We start from the raw sequence: 18305 nt of genomic DNA, 5'->3' as shown, positions 1-18305 counted from the left end.
TGTTTTGTCTTATTCCGTTCGCCTCTGTTTGAATTACTGCAATCGCCTCCAATATATTAGCCTTGTTGTAGTTAGTGGCCATGTGTAAACTAAGCATTGTAATAACAGTGTTGTGAGTGTTTGTTTCCCCTTGCCAATGCATTACTCCTGCATGCATGCAGAGCCACCCTGTGGTAGGAGACGGTTACTACAGGAGCTGTGTAGCTCTATTTAGGATTAGTGGCCGTTCAGAACGGGCCAATCACATGTGGGTCAATATATATATTATTTTTTATTATATATTTGATACATTACTGCCATAGGCCTCCAGTGTATCTGAAAATGTGTCTAAAACACCACATTAATGTCACAGCATTTTACCTCAATTCTTCCTCAGATACTACATTATATTTATATCAATGGCAAAAAAAATGCACAAAGCGACACATAAGAGGTTAGCTGGCATTTTAGTCAATACAAATATAAACCGTGATTTGAATTAGGAGTTCAGGCCTCAATCGGTCTGAAAATTCAAACCAGAGCCCTACCTGACCTCAGTGAGTTGAAACCAGAGCCCTACCTGACCTCAGTGAGTTGAAACCAGAGCCCTACCCGACCTCAGTGAGTTGAAACCAGAGCCCTACCTGACCTCAGTGAGTTGAAACCAGAGCCCTACCTGACCTCAGTGAGTTAAAACCAGAGCCCTACCTGACCTCAGTGAGTTAAAACCAGAGCCCTACCCAACCTCAGAGAGTTGAAACCAGAGCCCTACCTGACCTCAGTGAGTTAAAACCAGAGCCCTACCCAACCTCAGAGAGTTGAAACCAGAGCCCTACCTGACCTCAGTGAGTTGAAACCAGAGCCCTACCTGACCTCAGTGAGTTGAAACCAGAGCCCTACCCGACCTCAGAGAGTTGAAACCAGAGCCCTACCTGACCTCAGAGAGTTGAAACCAGAGCCCTACCTGACCTCAGTGAGTTGAAACCAGAGCCCTACCCGACCTCAGAGAGTTGAAACCAGAGCCCTACGCGACCTCAGTGAGTTGAAACCAGAGCCCTACCTGACCTCAGTGAGTTGAAACCAGAGCCCTACCCGACCTCAGAGCCCAGCTTGCCCAAGATCTTCTGAGCCCATGCCCACAGAATACAATTACTCATTTGGAACAAAGTGGCTTGACCATCTATTTTAACTGCTCACATGTAAAAATGCAGATTAGCCTAGTGTAAATGTAGTTTAGCCTAGTGTAAAGCCTAGTGTAAATTTAGTTTAGCCTATGTAAATGTAGTTTAGCTTAGTGTAAATCTAGTTTAGTTTAGTGTAAATTTAGTTTAGCCTAGTGTACATTTAGTTTAGCCTATGTAAATGTAGTTTAGCTTAGTGTAAATTTAGTTTATCCTAGTGCACATTTAATTTAGCCTAGTGTACATTTTGTTTAGCCTAGTGTGCATTTAGTTTAACCTAGTGTACATTTAGTTTAGTAAAAGTAAAAGTTTAAATGTAAAGATTTTATTCTGTGGGATTATATATGATATTTTCTTTGTTCACAGTCTGAGGTCTGTGAAAGGCTACAAGGCTAATATATTGTTGGCCCATCGGGCTCAGGCTGAAACTGAGTACACTAACGTGAATCTAGGGGTCACACTGGCTTTGTTTATTCCATTGGATTGAACAAATTTTTCCAAAAACTGACTGACTAAACTGCTCTTGACACAAGGGCTATAGCCTAAACGTTTCTAATGTATATTGAAGATGATGTAGTTTCTGTTTGTAATTATTGGAACCAGAAAAACCTGTAATTTTAGTAAAGGTAGGATGTGAACGTTGTGAAGCCAAATGATTGCCCAACTCAACACCTATTGCACACCTAGGGGCGTAGCTGGGGGGGTAGTTTAGGATGATTCAAAGGGCCCAGCACTGGGGGGGGGGGGGCCCAAATATATATATATTTTTTTTTACTAGACATCACTCAGGTGTATTATTGATGCTCTCATTGATACTATGTTTGTTTCTGAATGTGTGTGTGTGTGTGTGTGTGTGTGTGTGTGTGTGTGTGTGTGTGTGTGTGTGTGTGTGTGTGTGTGTGTGTGTGTGTGTGTGTGTGTGTGTGTGTGATATATAGAGAGGGGGGGGGGGGCTTTGGTAGACTATTGCATTGGTCCATTCATTGAAGATGAACGCAATGCGACATCCTTTACTAGGCTCACCCACCAACAGTGCAGGTGCTGAACTGCTGATCCGAATGTATAGGTAAAAACCATATTATGCGTTTTCATCAATAAAAAAATGGCCAAAATAAATTCCGCTCGCGCGTTTACGTGCGCTCGCATTCACTGGGGGCCTACAAATACATTCTTTCATGGGGCCCAGAATATGGAGCTACACCCCTGACTGTCCTGGCCATCCTGCCTAAATATTAAAGGCAACCAACTTGTGTCTAGCCACGCCCCCGCAGCAGCAGCAGAGCTGCCGCGGAGCTCTGTCGCGGCAGCATTATGTAGCACTTAATCCCCCCTTTTTTAACATCGACAACTAGCTCAACTGGTAGCGCTGCCTTTTTTTTACCGTGCATTCTTTCGCCGGTTAAGTTTAGGCATGTTAACTTTAAGCATTGTTTCGGAGTTGGTTAAGGTTAAGGTTAGGCATTGTTTCGGAGTTGGTTAAGGTTAGAAGGGTTAAGTTTAGGCGCTGTTAGGGAGCTGGTTAAGGTTAGAGTTTGTCTTAGACAGTGGTGCAGTGGCAAATTGACAGTAGGTCAAACGCTCAACGCGCGTGCGCGCACATGCACAGTTTTTTTTGGCACAGCTTTTTTATTTTTTTTGCTTTGAAATAGAGAAGCTGAAAAAGGTAGCAGCGTATGAAACTTTTGTATCACAAACAGTACTGTATTTGCAAATCTGGTATATGTCATAAATGTATAGATGTAGCAGTACTGTCTATCTGTATGTCGTGTATGTCATATATGTTATGATGAATTGAAAATGGGGGACCCTGATGTAAACAAGACGAAAGTCTTTCTCTGGTCTGCATCCCCTTAACAATTGTATGTATTTAGCTGTACTGTACCCATTCTGCAATCTGTTAATAAAGTTTTCAATCAATCAATCAATCAATCAATCAATCAATCAATCAATCAATTCAGCCATTGGGTGGGACGGTCATGTGACCCAAATCAGCCAATGGAAGCGAGGGTCCTTAAAGTGTGGGTCCTTAAAGTGTTGCGGTCCTGAGAGTGTTGGTGCTCTCGTCCTGCAGCTGGATACTATTGCCTCACAGCGCGGCCGTCAGCGCGCGGCCCAGAGAGCGCCGCTGGCTCTGCGGCTCTGCAGCTGCATGCTTCTCCGGGAGTCCGGTTGGATAATGCCATGTAAAAAGTTGCATGCCTGACATATCGGCATGTAACTCGAGAACCGAGGCACGGATTTTGGCGATCCAGATGGCATTCGAACGGCAACGAATAGCGCTTTATTCGGTAATTTATATGTTCGGCGAAAAATGCAGCCCCGAGCCTTCAGATGCTCGCAAAGGGCCGTGAAACTGAAACTGAAAAACAGTGAAACCCCGGACATTTCGATGAATTAATAACCCCCCCCCCGGACAGGGCGTGAAAAGAGGACATGTCCGGGCAAAAGAGGACGTTTGGTCAGCCTACTCTACCTGTGCTTTTGTTATGTAAAAACGGTGGCCGCGGGCCGAGCCGATACTTAGTTACAACGAATGGGAACAGCGGATTTTTGTGTGCGTGACTGCGCGTACACGCGGGAACATATCCGTGCGCGATTGCGCGTACTTCAGCCTCAGTGACCGAGGTAAAACGCTGTTATACCCAGTGGTGCAGTGCTGGTATAACTCGGTATAACGGCGTTATACCTCGGTCACTGAGGCTGAAGTACGCGCAATCGCTTTTTACATGGCATTATCCAACCGGACTCCCGGAGAAGCATGCAGCTGCAGAGCCGCAGAGCCAGCGGCGCTCTCTGGGCCGCGCGCTGACGGCCGCGCTGTGAGGCAATAGTATCCAGCTGCAGGATGAGAGCAGCCGAAAAAAACTGTGCATGCGCGCGCACGCGCGTGGAGCGTTTGACCTACTGTCAATTTGCCACTGCACCACTGGTTATACCGCGTTATACCAGCACTGCAACACTTAGAGAATGGCAATATTCTTTCGGAGTTGGTTATGGTTAAGCTTAAGGTTAGGCATTGTTTCGGAGTTGGTTAAGGTTAAGGTTAAGGTTAGGCATTGTTTCGGAGTTGGTTAAGGTTAGAAGGGTTAAGTTTAGGTGCTGTTAAGGAGCTGGTTAAGGTTAGAGTTTGTCTTAGAGAATGGCAATAGACAGCCTATTTCCACGCTGCAGCGCGAGGCAATAGACAGCCTATTTCCGCGCTGCAGCTCTCTCGCGCTGCCGCGGTCACATGGGCGTAGTGGCCAATCAGAGATACGCTAAACACAAGTTGGTTGCCTAAAATATTCACGCGGCCATGAATGAATGAATGAATGAAAACTTTATTTAACAGATTGCAGAATGGGTACAATACAGTACGGCTCAATACATACAATTGTTAAGGGGATGCAGACCTGAGAAAGACGTTTGTCTTGTTTCCATCAGGGTCCCCCATTTTCAATTCATATAGACATATATGACATACATGACATACAGATAGTCAGTACTGCTACATCTATACATTTATGACATACCAGATTTGCAAATACAGTACTGTTTGTGATACAGAAGGAGTCAAGAAAAGGGAGTATATACATTTGACGTAGAAACTGTACATTGGAGGAGGTTGGGTGGGGGGGGTTGGGTACATTGGGATATTGCCAACCATACTGGGTAATTTACATTGGAGGTGGTTGGGGGGGGGCGGGGGGCACACTGTATAAACAAGTAACACTGTACATTGAGGGGGGGGGGGGAGGAGACACTGTACAAACAAACACAATTGTACATTGAACTATTGACAAAACCATACTAGGTAAATGACTGTACATTGGAGGGGGTTGGGTTAGGATATTTACAGGGGCCAGTGTTGAATTGCAGTCTCCCGTAGGTGTCCCTTGAGAGAGGTTTTGAAAGTGGGTAGTGATCCACATTCCTTTACAGCTTTGGGTAGGGCGTTCCACATTGATGTGGCATAATTGCGAAACGTGTTTAGTCCCTTATTTGAGCCGAATCTGGGTTTAACATGATTTGTGGAGCTCCCTCTGGTGTTGTGATCGTGGTATTCACTGACCTTTGGGAAGTATTTTGACATGTACATGGGTACCTTGGTCGTGTAGTGTATCTTGTAGACCAGGCCCATTGCAAGTTGTTGTACTCTGTCGTCTACTCTAAGCCATCCTAGGTTGTCAAAGTGGGCAGGGGTGAGGTGGGTTCTAGGAGTAAGGTCAAGCAGTAGTCTGACCAGTTTGTTTTGAGATGTTTGTAATTTTGTTTTTAGCGCCTTTGAGGTGCTTTGGTACCATGAGGTGCAAGCATAGTCGTAGTACCCCTGAATGAGTGCTCCTGCCAGAGTCTTTTTTTTTTTTTTATCCACTTTTTCTCCCATTTTCTATTTTTTCTCCCATCCCAATTTCGTATCATCCAATTCATCCCTCCCCTGTCACGAACGCTGTTTCTTGCCTCCCACAAGCCGGCTGCAATGTGGACTAAGTCATACATAGCACAAGTCCCCTCCGGTACTTGAGGTAACAGCAGTCGCATCTTTTCACCTGCGCGGCTCGATCTCTCAGTGTCGAGGAGTAACGCGTGGGAGGCTCACGCTGCCCCCGACACTTGCTGATTCTACTGCGCAGGCGCACCAACCGACTTGTAGGAGTCGCTTGTTCACAACGTTCGATCCCCACCCCCGCCCTTCAGTTTTCCCTCCCCGTAATACGGCCAATGTGTATTACTGCGGACGACCAGCTAAACTGAAAACAATGTGGAGAGCTGGATTCGAACACGCGAATCCTAGCGTCTCCACACTGGTGGCGAGTGCCTTGCCCACTACACCACCTAGCCGCCCCCTGCCAGAGTCTTCAGGGTGTTCTTGTTTACCAGAGAGGAGATCCGGTACAAGAATCGAGTTCGTTGGTTGACTTTTTTTATTACATTGGATGCCATTTTGTCACAGGAGAGATTAGCCTCTAGGATGGAACCCAGGTAGGTAATTTCATCTTTCCTTGTGACAATATTGTCACCCACTGTAACTGAGAAGCCGTCGGTCTTGCTGAGTTTGTTATTTGAACCGAAGAGAATGGACTCTGTTTTGCCCATGTGTAATGATAGTTTGTTATCAGCGAGCCATATGCAGATTCTGCCTAGTTCCGAGCTGAGGGTTTTTTCAACCTGTAACTTGTTCTTGTCAGAGACCAGCAGGGCTGAGTCGTCCGCAAACAGGAACAAGTTGCAGTCACAAGCTGACGACATGTCATTTGCATAAATTAGGAACAGTAGCGGTCCTAGTATGCTTCCTTGTGGAACACCACAGCTCACTGTGAGGGGGGGGGATAGGGTACCGTTTACCTCCACCATCTGTTCCCTCCCCTCAAGGTAGGATTGCATCCAGCTCACTGATAGACTATCAAAACCAATTGCTTTTAGCTTGTCAATCAGAATGGAGTGATGGGGGGATCTCTCAGTGAATTGCCCTTCAGAGGTTTTGCCTCTGAAAGATCACATTGATTCCATTCTCATAGCAAATGGCACAAACTGCTAAGAGGTATTTTAGTGGTGAAAATGTTGTCATTGGTGTACTACCAGAGCAGAGCCTAACCTGGTGAGCTGGATGGTTTGTTACACAGTACATCAAAAGCCTTTATTTTCTTATGTATAAGAAGACTGCTCCCACAGCATGACCTTTATCCAAAATACCTTTACAGTATTCTTATAATTAGATGGGGGTTTGCAGTCTCAGAAGGTTTGGGTCTGAATCCAAGAGGGTTGGTTGAAAGGAAGGCCCGTCAATTAAACAACTTTATTGTAACTTTTTTCTTTTTGAATTACTTTAAAAAAAAAAGTTCTGGTAAACTGTTGGTTGTATTGGATTTAGGCTGCGCTAAATGCTAATGTGGCTAACTCTCAGTAAACTTTTTTTTATGAAATACAGCCCAAAAACCTTAAAAGACCCCGCTGACAAACACACTTTACAAAGGTTTTCTTATTAAATAATTTTAGTAATTAAAGTAATTCAAAAAAAAGAAGAAAAAAAAGTGACGATAAAGTTGACGGGAGAAAAGTTGCTAAACTCATGTATTGTGATGGGACCGGGAAAAGTCTACCCGGCTAAAGACGTCCACACATTGTGCAAGTGGAGATTAGAATAGTATTAGTTATTCACAGTGATTGTCAAAGTCAACAAATCAATTGCCAGATTAACGTTTGAGGCCAATAAATGTTGATAAAATATATATATATAATCTTTCACTACAGAAGTGATACTGTGGGCACTAGGCACTCCACTGCGCAAATGCCACTGTACAAGGAAGATGAATGAATGAATGAATGAATGAATGAATGAATGAATGAATGAATGAATGAATGAAAACTTTATTTAACAGATTGCAGAATGGGTACAATACAGTACGGCTCAATACACACAATTGTTAAGGGGATGCAGACCAGAGAAAGATGTTTGTCTTGTTTACATCAGCGTCCCCCATTTTCAATTCATATCGAATTCAGAATCTGGGTTTAACATGATTTGTGGAGCTCCCTCTGGTGTTGTGGTCGTGGTATTCACTGACCTTTGGGAAGTATTTCGACATGTACATGGGTACCTTAGTCGTATAGTGTATCTTGTAGACCAGGCCCATTGCAAGTTGCTGTACTCTGTCGTCTACTCTAAGCCATCCTAGGTTGTCAAAGTGGGCAGGGGTGAGGTGGGTTCAACCATTCTGGGGGTAAGGTCAAGTAGTAGTCTGACCAGTTTGTTTTGTGATGTTGTGATAGGCCGGAAATCTCTCCTCAGTACAGTCAGTGTCCAATATATTCTGAAATTGGCACTTTTCGTTTATTATTATTATTATAAGTTCGTTTGAATGCTTTGTGGTTTTTAGGTAGAAAAGTGTAACTTTTTCGATAACGTGTGTATGCGCTAGATTTGTGCAGAATCGTTCTTTTATTTTGGAAAACCCCCGACAGGAAGTCTTGTAGCCAATTCGATGACATTGCATTGATCAGTGTGTCACTTTGTTGTTGTGAAGGTGCTGTGTTGTTGTGGGGGTGTTGTGGAGATGATTGACTGGTTAACTGGGCAGGTGGCATTAGCCAATCAGATGATCTCGGGCACAGCCTACTTGTATGTCTGTCACAGGTGTGCATGGCCGGGCAGGGAATTGGGGAAAGTCACAGGGCAGCCACAGTTTTTCAACCGTTTGTGTTTTGTTTGTTTTCAGTTGTTTTGAGTTATCTTTTAGGTTTATTTTGCAGCACTAGTCATTTGTTTAGGTTACAGTTAAACACAGAGTTTATGTCATGCTTTGCTTTTTCCACTCTGCAAGCTAAAATAAAACTTTTAAATGCACTCAACGAGAAGACACCATTTACTATCAACAAGCACCACGCGTTGGAAAGAGCTTCGTACCATATTCCCTCACTGGCATCTTTTTGTTGTTCGGTTGCCCTTACAGGAAGTGTGACGCGTGGTCCGCCGGAAATATACAAGAAGATGCTGGGATGTACAGTAGGTGGCGGTATGCGCCTTTTGTGGTCGCGAGACTCGCGACCCGCCATTAAACCCATTGAAGAAGAAGAGGGAATTGCAGAGCGGAAACGGAACCCAGCGGCGCACACCGCTTCCGCGGAGACAGAGCAGCGTGTCGTCTGTCGTGCATCATGGCTCCTTACAGACACAGACCGAACAAACACAATTCTTCTTCTCCCAGCGAACAGGTGAGCAGCGAGGTGACGATAACTGAGAGGACATGTTTACTGATTATTAATAAAAGCACGCATGCTGCCATGTCGCGGATTATTATTCGAGCCCAAATCGAGACCTTGATAAAGGATTGTTAGCAGTTGCAACAAGCTAACTCGCTGACACGCCACGCTCCTTATCTAACGTTACCGATTATATATTACAGACATCTTATTGATCTGCGGCGAACAGGTCAGCTAGATGACGATCATTGAGAGGACTTGTTTGGTGATTATTAATAAAGGCATGCTGCCATTTCGGGCTTTATTTGAGCCCACATTGCGACTCGTGGCCACGTGGCGATGATACCCTGTCGTCTTGTAGAAGTTACCACTTCATTAGCTCATTCATTAATAAACTAAATGGCTCGTTACAAATGAGTACTTAATAAATAAGTGCGCGTTAATTGTTCTGTCAAACTCATTGACTTTATTTCCTGTGCAGGCCAACATGCCATAATTGTCATGTATAAGTTACATGTGTGTCATAAATGTCACTATGAATTGAAAATGGGGGACCCTGATGTAAACGAGACGAAAGTCTTTCTCTGGTCTGCATCCCCTCAACAATTGTGTGTATTGAGCTGTACTGTACCATTCTGCAATCTGTTAATAAAGTTTGAATTTATCCATTCATGCAGGATGGCTGACTGGCTTCACATTTCAATACCTGCTGCAGACCAGAGGTTCCAGATGGAGGCTAGTTGAGGCAAGTGTTTCCTTGAAATAATGTCATTCTGAGCTCTTGACAACTCTGTTCTGCTGCTGGTATTGTGATGACTTCATAACTTTGCCGTTTACCCGTCAGACAATATGGTGGTGAGACTGTGACTAACTGACTGACCAGCGTAATCCCACACAACTCGCAATGTTCACAATGGCATTGGTGAAATTATAACTCGTGAACATCGTTGACCAACCCAAGTCCTCAATCATTAATCAACTAAATGGATCGTTACAATAAGTACTTAATAAATATGTGCCAGTTAATTGTTCTGTCAAACTACTTGACTTTGTATTTCCTGTGTGCAGGATGGCTGACTGGCTTCACATTTCACTGCAGACCAGAGGTTCCAGACGGAGGCTTACAGTTGAGGCAAGTGTTGCCTTGAAATAATGTCACTGAGCTCTTGACAACTCTGTTCTACAGCTGGAAAAGTGATGACTTCATAACTTTGCCGTTTACCCGTCAGACAATATGGTGGTGAGACTGTGACTAACTGACTGACCAGCGTAACAATAATCCAAACTGGGTTATACAATAATGCTACATTAACCTTTGAGAAATGCAGCCTTGGTTATTATCAGCCCCCAAACTTTAACCAACACTTCAAACTTACTTTAGTCCAGAGGGTCCAGATGTTTGCATAATTGTGAAACTCAAGGACTGGTTTTCCCTTCACAGGAACATCTACAGGAACATCTTTGCTCCAGTATAAATAATACTCTACTAAAGTGCATCTTAATTGTTGTGTAAATGGTGCTAAGCTACTTTTGGGAAAATTGTACCCAATAACACTTTTACTTGTTTTCCTTGTCTTCTAATGTTCTCAGGTCTTCCCTCACTGCAGACCAGAGGTGCCATGAAGAGGCCGGTCTTGCTGTGCTGAGCCTGAGGTAAGTGTCTTAATTGTTCCAAATAACGTCAGTTTTTACTTGGACAACTGGGTCTGTTCTGCTGCTGGTATTGTGATGCATGCATTAAAGCGTTCAGTCTCCAGACGGATTTCCGTCAATTTGATTGGGGAGATCCGTCCATTTGAGTCGCAGTCTGACGGAATTGGCTACCTGGTATAATATGATTTGTAGATGCATACAGATTGAAACAAAATTGAGCCAATCGGAGGCGCCAAATATGAAAAAGGGATTTTTTGTCCCCTCCTATCGCGATTCGCATTTGCCCAATTGCGTGAAGAGCTGTGTCTTTGCCCATTTCCACGTCAAACAGCCTGCAGTTTGAATACAGGTGGCAGTATTGAAGCATTGCAGAGTTGTGCTGGCTCACACAGCATCCGACAAGGCTCCGTGAGTGAAATATGAATACCATGGCGAAAATATGAAATATGATCAGAATCACGCCGTGATCTGGCAGAATTCGCATGAACTTGAAACCTGTTGTATGACATTTGGCGGAGACGGGGTTAACCAACATCGAAAGCGTGCCTAAGCTTAACCAGTGTAGAAACGGGCGTCGGCCAATCAGAGAGCGTCTTGCCAGAAATGCGGCTACAGAAAAAAAATAACGCGTCCGTTTCAGTATCCGGTAGCTTTATTCCAATGCGACATGCGTTACTCCAGTACTTGTTTGTTTTCCTGGTTCACACTCGCATGAACAACTCTTCCCACACAACGTTATCACTTTTAGTAGTGAAAATATGTCACGGATGACCAGTTTTAACCAACTAACAGTAGTTTTCTCCCTTTTTGATTCCCTCTGGAAATGATGCATAACAACATCTCTGAATTTCATTGATGGTCTTTTTATTCATACTGTCTGATCCAGAGACACAGGGGACATTGGGTTGTAATGGATAGAGGGGTTAGCCCCTTCTGTCTCTTCTGTAGACAAATCTTTTTTTCTCATGTGTGGAGAAAATGAATGTTTTCCCCTCCCGGTGTCTACCAGTCACTTTATCCTTTTTATTTTATTTTTAAACAGTGCAGGCCATTGTACAGGAGGACTTTGTTTTGCTACCATTTATAAAACAATCCTGGAGGGACTGACTTTAACACTGTGCTCTTTAACTCTCGTTCTCTCTCTCCACATCTGTGTCTCTCTCCCAGGCATACTGATCACGACCATCGCCTCCAAGGGAGAGCTCCAGATGTGGCCCGAGCTGCTTCCCCAGCTGTGCAACCTGCTCAACTCGGAGGACTACAACACCTGCGAGGTCAGGATCACTCTTATCTCTCTCACTCGTTTTCTTTCCTCCTCCATTCTGATGTGTTTTTTCCCCCTGTAAGAATTTGCTGCACAATGCAGCTATGAATTGCAGACAAGTCATGCACTACATATACTTCCCCTTTACTGTCTGGATATGATGAAACACCCAGCTCATTGATTCACAATGATACTTTTATTTGAGATTGTTTTCTGATCCAGACTAGGCAGACTCCTCTACTGGTCTATATATTATAGACTGTGGTACAGACTCAGTTATGTTTATCTCTTTAACTATATACAAGGTACAGACACTTTGAGAAATGCAGCCTTGGTTATTATCAGCCCACAAACTTTAACCAACACTTCAAACTTACTTTAGTCCAGAGGGTCCAGATGTTTGCATAATTGCGACACTCAAGGACTGGTTTTCCCTTCAAAGGAACATCTTTGCTCCAGTGTAAATAATACTCTACTAAAGTGCATCTTAATTGTAGTGTAAATGGTGCTAAGCTACTTTTGGGAAATTGTACCCTTAACTAAAAGTGTTGTCTTCTAATGTTCTCAGGTCTTCCCTCACTGCAGACCAGAGGTGCCATGAAGAGGCCTGTCTTGCTGTGCTGAGCCTGAGGTAAGTGTCTTAATTATTGTTCCAAATAAAGTCCGTTTTTACTTGGACCACTGGGTCTGTTCTGCTGCTGGTATTGTGATGACTTCACAACTTAGCCGTTTACCCGTCAGACAATATGGTGGTGAGACTGTGACTTAACTGAATGACCAGCGTAATCGCACACGACTCAAAATGTTCACAATGGCATTGGTGAAATTGTAACTCGTGAACATCGTTGACCAACCCAAGTCTTTATTCATTAATCAACCAAATTGATCGTTACAAATAAGTACTTAATAAAATAAATACAAGTTAATTGTTCTGTCAAACTTTGTATTTCCTGTGTGCAGGATGGCTGACTGGCTTCACATTTCACTGCAAACTCCAGAGGTTCCAGGCGGAGGCTTACAGTTGAGGCAAGTGTTGCCTTGAAATAATGTCACTGATCTCTTGACAACTCTGTTCTACAGCTGGAAAAGTGATGAATTCATAACTTTGCCGTTTACCCGTCAGACAATATGGTGGTGAGACTGTGACTAACTGATTGACCAGCGCAACAATAATAATTTTCAAAGGAACATGTCACTAAGTTTATATGAGCTCTAGTGTAAATGCTCGGGGTCATCCCTATGTTCCCTGGGTTCTATGTTCCCCGTTTGATTGATTGAACATTTTATTAATGTCCGCCTTGTTTCGAACTGGTTAAGCTTGGCGACTTTCGAAGTTGGTTAAGGTTAGAGTTTGGAATCAGGGCTGGTGGTCTATCGCCCTGCTCTAAGACAAACTATGCATAACCGACTATCTATAGCTACTGTGGAACATAGGACCCGGGCAACATAGGCCTGCTCCCAAATGATCTACTAAAGTGCATCTTAATTGTAGTGTAAATGGTGCTAAGCTACTTTTGGGAAATTGTACCCATAACACTTTTACTTGTCTTCTAATGTTCTCAGGTCTTCCCTCACTGCAGACCAGAGGTGCCATGAAGAGGCCTGTCTTGCTGTGCTGAGCCTGTGGTAAGTGTCTTAATTGTTCCAAATAATGTCAGTTTTTACTTGGACCACTGGGTCTGTTCTGCTGCTGGTATTGTGATGACTTCACAACTTTGCCGTTTACCCGTCAGACAATATGGTGGTGAGACTGTGACTTAACTGAATGACCAGCGTAACAATAATCCAAACTGGGTTATACAATAATGCTACATTAACTTTTGAGAAATGCAGCCCTGGTTATTATCAGCCCCCAAACTTTAACCAACACTTCAAACTTACTTTAGTCCAGAGTGTTAGATCTTGATCAATCTGGCCAGTATCACGTCTTCTTGTGTTATCCTCTCTCCATCCAATTCCTCTGCGTTGTGTAATTTTAATGGTCCTGACGTCTCAGATACTGGCTGAATATAATCCTTATCTCTCCCCGTTAGTACAATCCGCAAACCATAATAATTCTCCACCTCCATAAGAATTCGACACTTCGACACAGCGTAATACCTTATGAGGAAAAGCGTTGTTTATTGATATAAACAGAAACCTCAGCTCAGATGTTAACAGATTGTATTGTCCTTAACACTTTGGTTGCCTTGGGTTAAATTAATGATATACCATAGATTGCCAGCGCTATTTGTCTATGGAGAAAGTCCCCTTCTTTGCAGGGCTATAACTTTTTAAATTCTATTGCTACATTGCCATTATTAGGGCCCATTCAAAGTCCTATATGTATTGTTCATTGTGTAGCAACGTTAAACTTTTTCATTCACATATTCATAGTAAAGTATGGTCTAATGTATAAGTATGTTTTCATCTCTTTCTGCAGCTTTCTCCAGAACGTGATATATAGCCCCAAATGCATTATATTGATGATGAAATACAGTTTGATGGCAATCAGCGCGATATAAAAAATTCCAACTAGACGTACTTCTAGAAGTTACTACACGTCATCTGATGTTGACCGGATGGGCGAGGGGGCGTTTATAATTCCGTGGGCAGCGTTATACCAATCATCTAATGTGGGTCAAATGTTGATAAAAGCAGTTAGTATCGAAGATGGTAACGTTACACGCTGAAACTCACCCCAGTCTCCGCGCGCCGTTGGGCGATCATCGTCGAGTAGAAATTTTATCATTATGGGATATATTATTACCCGGTCCATCTCCAGCTTGTATAATGGTATATACGTCCAAATCATGTTGTTTATCGAGTTATTGGCAATCGATCGCTATGTAGAGTGACGAGCTAGAGTGCCGGAACCTATACCGAGTGGCCGGAAGTAATAGGGCCGACCAGCAAAACCTCTACTGCGCTTCCTGTTAAGCGGTTGCGCCGATCGGCCACCAGATGGCGCTCCTGAACCGCCAGAGAGCTCAGTGGGTCCTGCTGGTGGATATCAGGCCAGCGGAGGGGGAATATGAATCCGATTCCAGATTTTTGAAATATTGATATAAGGACGCTGTACAGCGTCCCCCGGCAACTTTAGCATGGCCAGCAATGACGCTGTAAAGCGTTTTTAGGCAGTCAAAGTGTTAAAGTCTTATTTTTTTTTTCTTTTTTTTCTTTTTAGTTTATCGCTTTTCTGGTCAAGCATGACCGACAAGATACAGGGTGAAACGGGATATAGATCAGGGGAAGACATTCTTATAAATGACGGCGGGTCCGGGAATCGAACTCTGAGTCCACCAGATCCGTGACGCAGCGCGGTTTTCCCCGACGCTGAAATAGCGCAGAGATATGCGGTGAGCTACTGGAGCCCCCCCCCCCCCCGAAAAGTCTATTCTAATGATCTTTCGGTGTGTTCAGTCTATTGTCCTTTTGCTATTCAGTCCACTGGTGGTCAGGCCTGGTCTTTAGCCTAACCCTCCTCGCGTTAGCCGAAGCTAATGATGATGTGGCATCCTTCCTCCCCCCCCCCCCCCCCCTCTCTATGAGAGGAGAGAGTCTCTTGGTCTCTTCCCTCCTGTGGGATTCGTTTCTTTGGTCTGAGTCAGATTTTTGTCTGCCCTACCCGGAACCACTGTCAGCTTTATAGGATCTTCGTCATAGCTATGATAGCCCACCCCTTTCTGGTTGTCATGTGCCGCGCTGTCATGACAACTGCTAATAACCTTTACACACATCAAAATGCAGTTACTGTCGAAACCTCCATCGCGCTCTGCCTCTGTGGCCCCTTATCTTTGTTTTGTCTTAGATCGGAATTCAAAACAAACACCCTCCTAACGCGGCCTGTGCCTGTGAAACCACTGCACATTTCGATCTCTCTGACCCGGCACCGTTTTAGCTGTGGTCATCTCCCCCCAATCTATACATCACATACATTGAATAAACCCCGTTTCTCTCAAGAGGGTCCAGATGTTTGCATAATTGTGGGGTGGGGTAGGGTAACTGTACATTGGATTATCGACTAAACCTTACTTGGTCCCAAGAAGAGGGTCTCGTGTATTAAATAAAGTATTCATTCATTCATTCACTCTGGATCTGGTCAATCCAGTAGCATTACACACAATTGTTAAGGGGATACAGACCAGAGAAAGTTGTTTGTCTTGTTTACATCATCAGGGTCCCCCATTTTCAATTCATAGTGACATTTATGACATACACAACATCATGACATTTATGACATAGGGACATACATGACTTACAGGTATATAGTACTGTTACATTTGTCACATATACGATATGCAAATATACAGTACTGTTACCCAGAGATCCTAACAGTAAATATATACATATGATGATGAGGAGGAGACTGTACATTAGGAGGGTGGGTGGTAAATATATACAAACGGTCGGGAGGAGACTGTCCATTGTTGTTGTGGCATAATTGCGAAACGTGTTTAGTCCCTTGTTTGTATGATAACAAGCCGTTTACCGGTAGTTCATGGTTCAAAGTAATGGGAAAGGGGTGCTAGCTCGCCATCAATCGGAAGCTAGCCACAAGACTTGCATTTACGCTCTCCAGCACACAGCCTCCCTGCCTGGCACAACAACCACAACAGTAGGGTCTATAGTCAGTCAGGACAGTAGGCTCTACAAGTAGGCTCCCTTAAAACGCTAACGCCATTAAAATAAGAATGATTTGGCCTGAAAGAATTCAGCCAGGAGATTTTTTTTGCTTTAATCCCCGAGTCCTAATATACTAACCTACACTTGTAGCACTCAACACTTTGATGAACATTGTTACTCTGCTGATTTGTGTCCTTCCTGATTACTTGTCGTACCGAACTTGTAAGTCGCTTTGGATAAAAGCGTCTGCTAAATGTGAATGTAGGTGGCTAACGCATTGCTGCCCACTTCATCCTAGAAAAACGAAGGTGCCGGCGGTCCCCGAGAGCCTCTTGAAAAAGCGTAAGGCCTTCGCCATCATGAAGACCATGCGCATCAAGAATATGCTGGCTGCGAAGAAGGCAAGTGGGAAACTCACTTAATAGTACAGTAATCCGTGTTTACAGGTCTGTGCCTGAAAGATGTTGACGTCAATCTGGACATGTGGTTATATGAATATCGCAAGATAACGTGTCACTCCGGTTGCGTTTCTCTTCATGGTTAATGTGGTTAATGATGCTGAATCTTTTTTCCCCATCTTATCGACTATGGTGAATGCATTTTGAAAAATAAGCCAATTTTGTCTGAAACCACATTTCCATTGGGTAAAGGGACATAGGCCCACTGTAAACTATGCATCAGTCTTTTGATTTACAACATTCTTACTCCTAACGTCCGTTTCAGACTCTCAAAAAGTGACCAGGAAGCTGATCTACAAAAGGGCAGAGAAGTACCACAAGGAGTACAGGGAGATGTACAGGCGTGAGGTACGCATGTCCAGAACTGCACGCAAAGTAGGAAACTACTATGTGCCCGCCGAGCCCAAACTGGCCTTTGTCATCAGGATCAGAGGGTGAGTCGTGTCCACTTGTCTGGCAAAATAGCATAGTTCCTTGGTTCTTCAAGACCGTGTGTCATTGTCGTCATCCTTTATGCTCTGCAGCTGCTGAGAATGATATCGTGTGGTTAGTGATGTTGAATCTTTTTTCCCCATCTTATCGACTATGGTGAAACAAACCTGAAAAATAAGCCAATTTATGTCTGAAACCACAATTGACGCCAGTTGAGCTGTGATTTCAAAGATGCTGCGTCGCGTTAAAACGGAATCCCGCTTTCCTGTCCCCAGTATCGACGGCGTCGGCCCTAAGGTCCGTAAGGTGCTGCAACTGCTCCGCCTGCGTCGGATCTTCAATGACGTGATCGTCAAAATCAACATGCTGAGGATCGCCAAGCCCTACATCGCCTGGGGGTGAGTAAGGCTGTAATAAGGCAACAATTCCCTGCGTTTCCATCGCTGTCTTGGATGACTAGGGTTGGACATCGTCACAGATGACTCTTTTAATTCATCATATCCCGGTGTGATTTTTAGATTCGATATTGAAATGATTGGGCCTGATGTTGCCTTTTTCAAGACGTCATTAGTTGATCTGACTTAATGGTGATTGCCTTCCGTGCGAGTCAAACTGCAGACGTCTGCGTGATAGAAATGTCGTTTGATGTTGATGACCTTAAAGTCGTAGATCAGAAGTTTGAGATTTTACGGTTGATTAAAATTCTTTTCCCTATTGATGACCAGTATGCAAATTGGCAGTGCTGAGGGATACTCCTAGAGTTCGCATTTTTTGTTAACAAGACTATTGACCAGTGTTATGCCCAATTTTGGAATGTGGTTAATGATGCTGAATCTTTTTTCCCCATCTTATCGACTATGGTGAGAACAAACTGAAAAATAAGCCAATTTTGTCTGAAACCACATTTCCATCAGGTAAAGGGACATAAACTCAAATCTGCTGCACTTATGTATGCAGATTAGTAGGGGTGCACAATATTGATTTTCTGACCCCGATATCAATACCGATAACTTTCTGCTCCGCAAGGTCTATACCGATAATGTATATATATTT

The 18305-nt window shown here is 43.8% G+C and overlaps 1 protein-coding gene across 1 annotated transcript in view; it reads left to right on the top strand.

Moving 5' to 3' along the window:
* LOC311237606 (large ribosomal subunit protein uL30-like) overlaps positions 1–17654 on the top strand; it is a gene marked incomplete at both ends in the record, with an annotated part of 19371 nt that extends 1717 nt beyond the window's left edge. Inside the window, 5 exons of the mRNA XM_084325544.1 lie at positions 11661–11835; positions 12326–12388; positions 16661–16767; positions 17086–17254; positions 17528–17654. Of these exons, the coding sequence (XP_084181670.1) occupies positions 11661–11835; positions 12326–12388; positions 16661–16767; positions 17086–17254; positions 17528–17654 (641 nt within the window). The remainder of the gene's footprint in view (positions 1–11660; positions 11836–12325; positions 12389–16660; positions 16768–17085; positions 17255–17527) is intronic.
* Between the last annotated feature and the right edge of the window lie 651 nt (positions 17655–18305).

The sequence above is a fragment of the Notolepis coatsorum genome (genome assembly GCF_963971535.1).
Source record: "Notolepis coatsorum genome assembly, chromosome: 12".
NCBI classification, from domain to species: Eukaryota; Metazoa; Chordata; class Actinopteri; order Aulopiformes; family Paralepididae; genus Notolepis; species Notolepis coatsorum.
The sequence above is the reverse complement of the archived record's forward strand: the minus strand, read 5'-3'. Positions and strand labels throughout refer to the sequence as shown.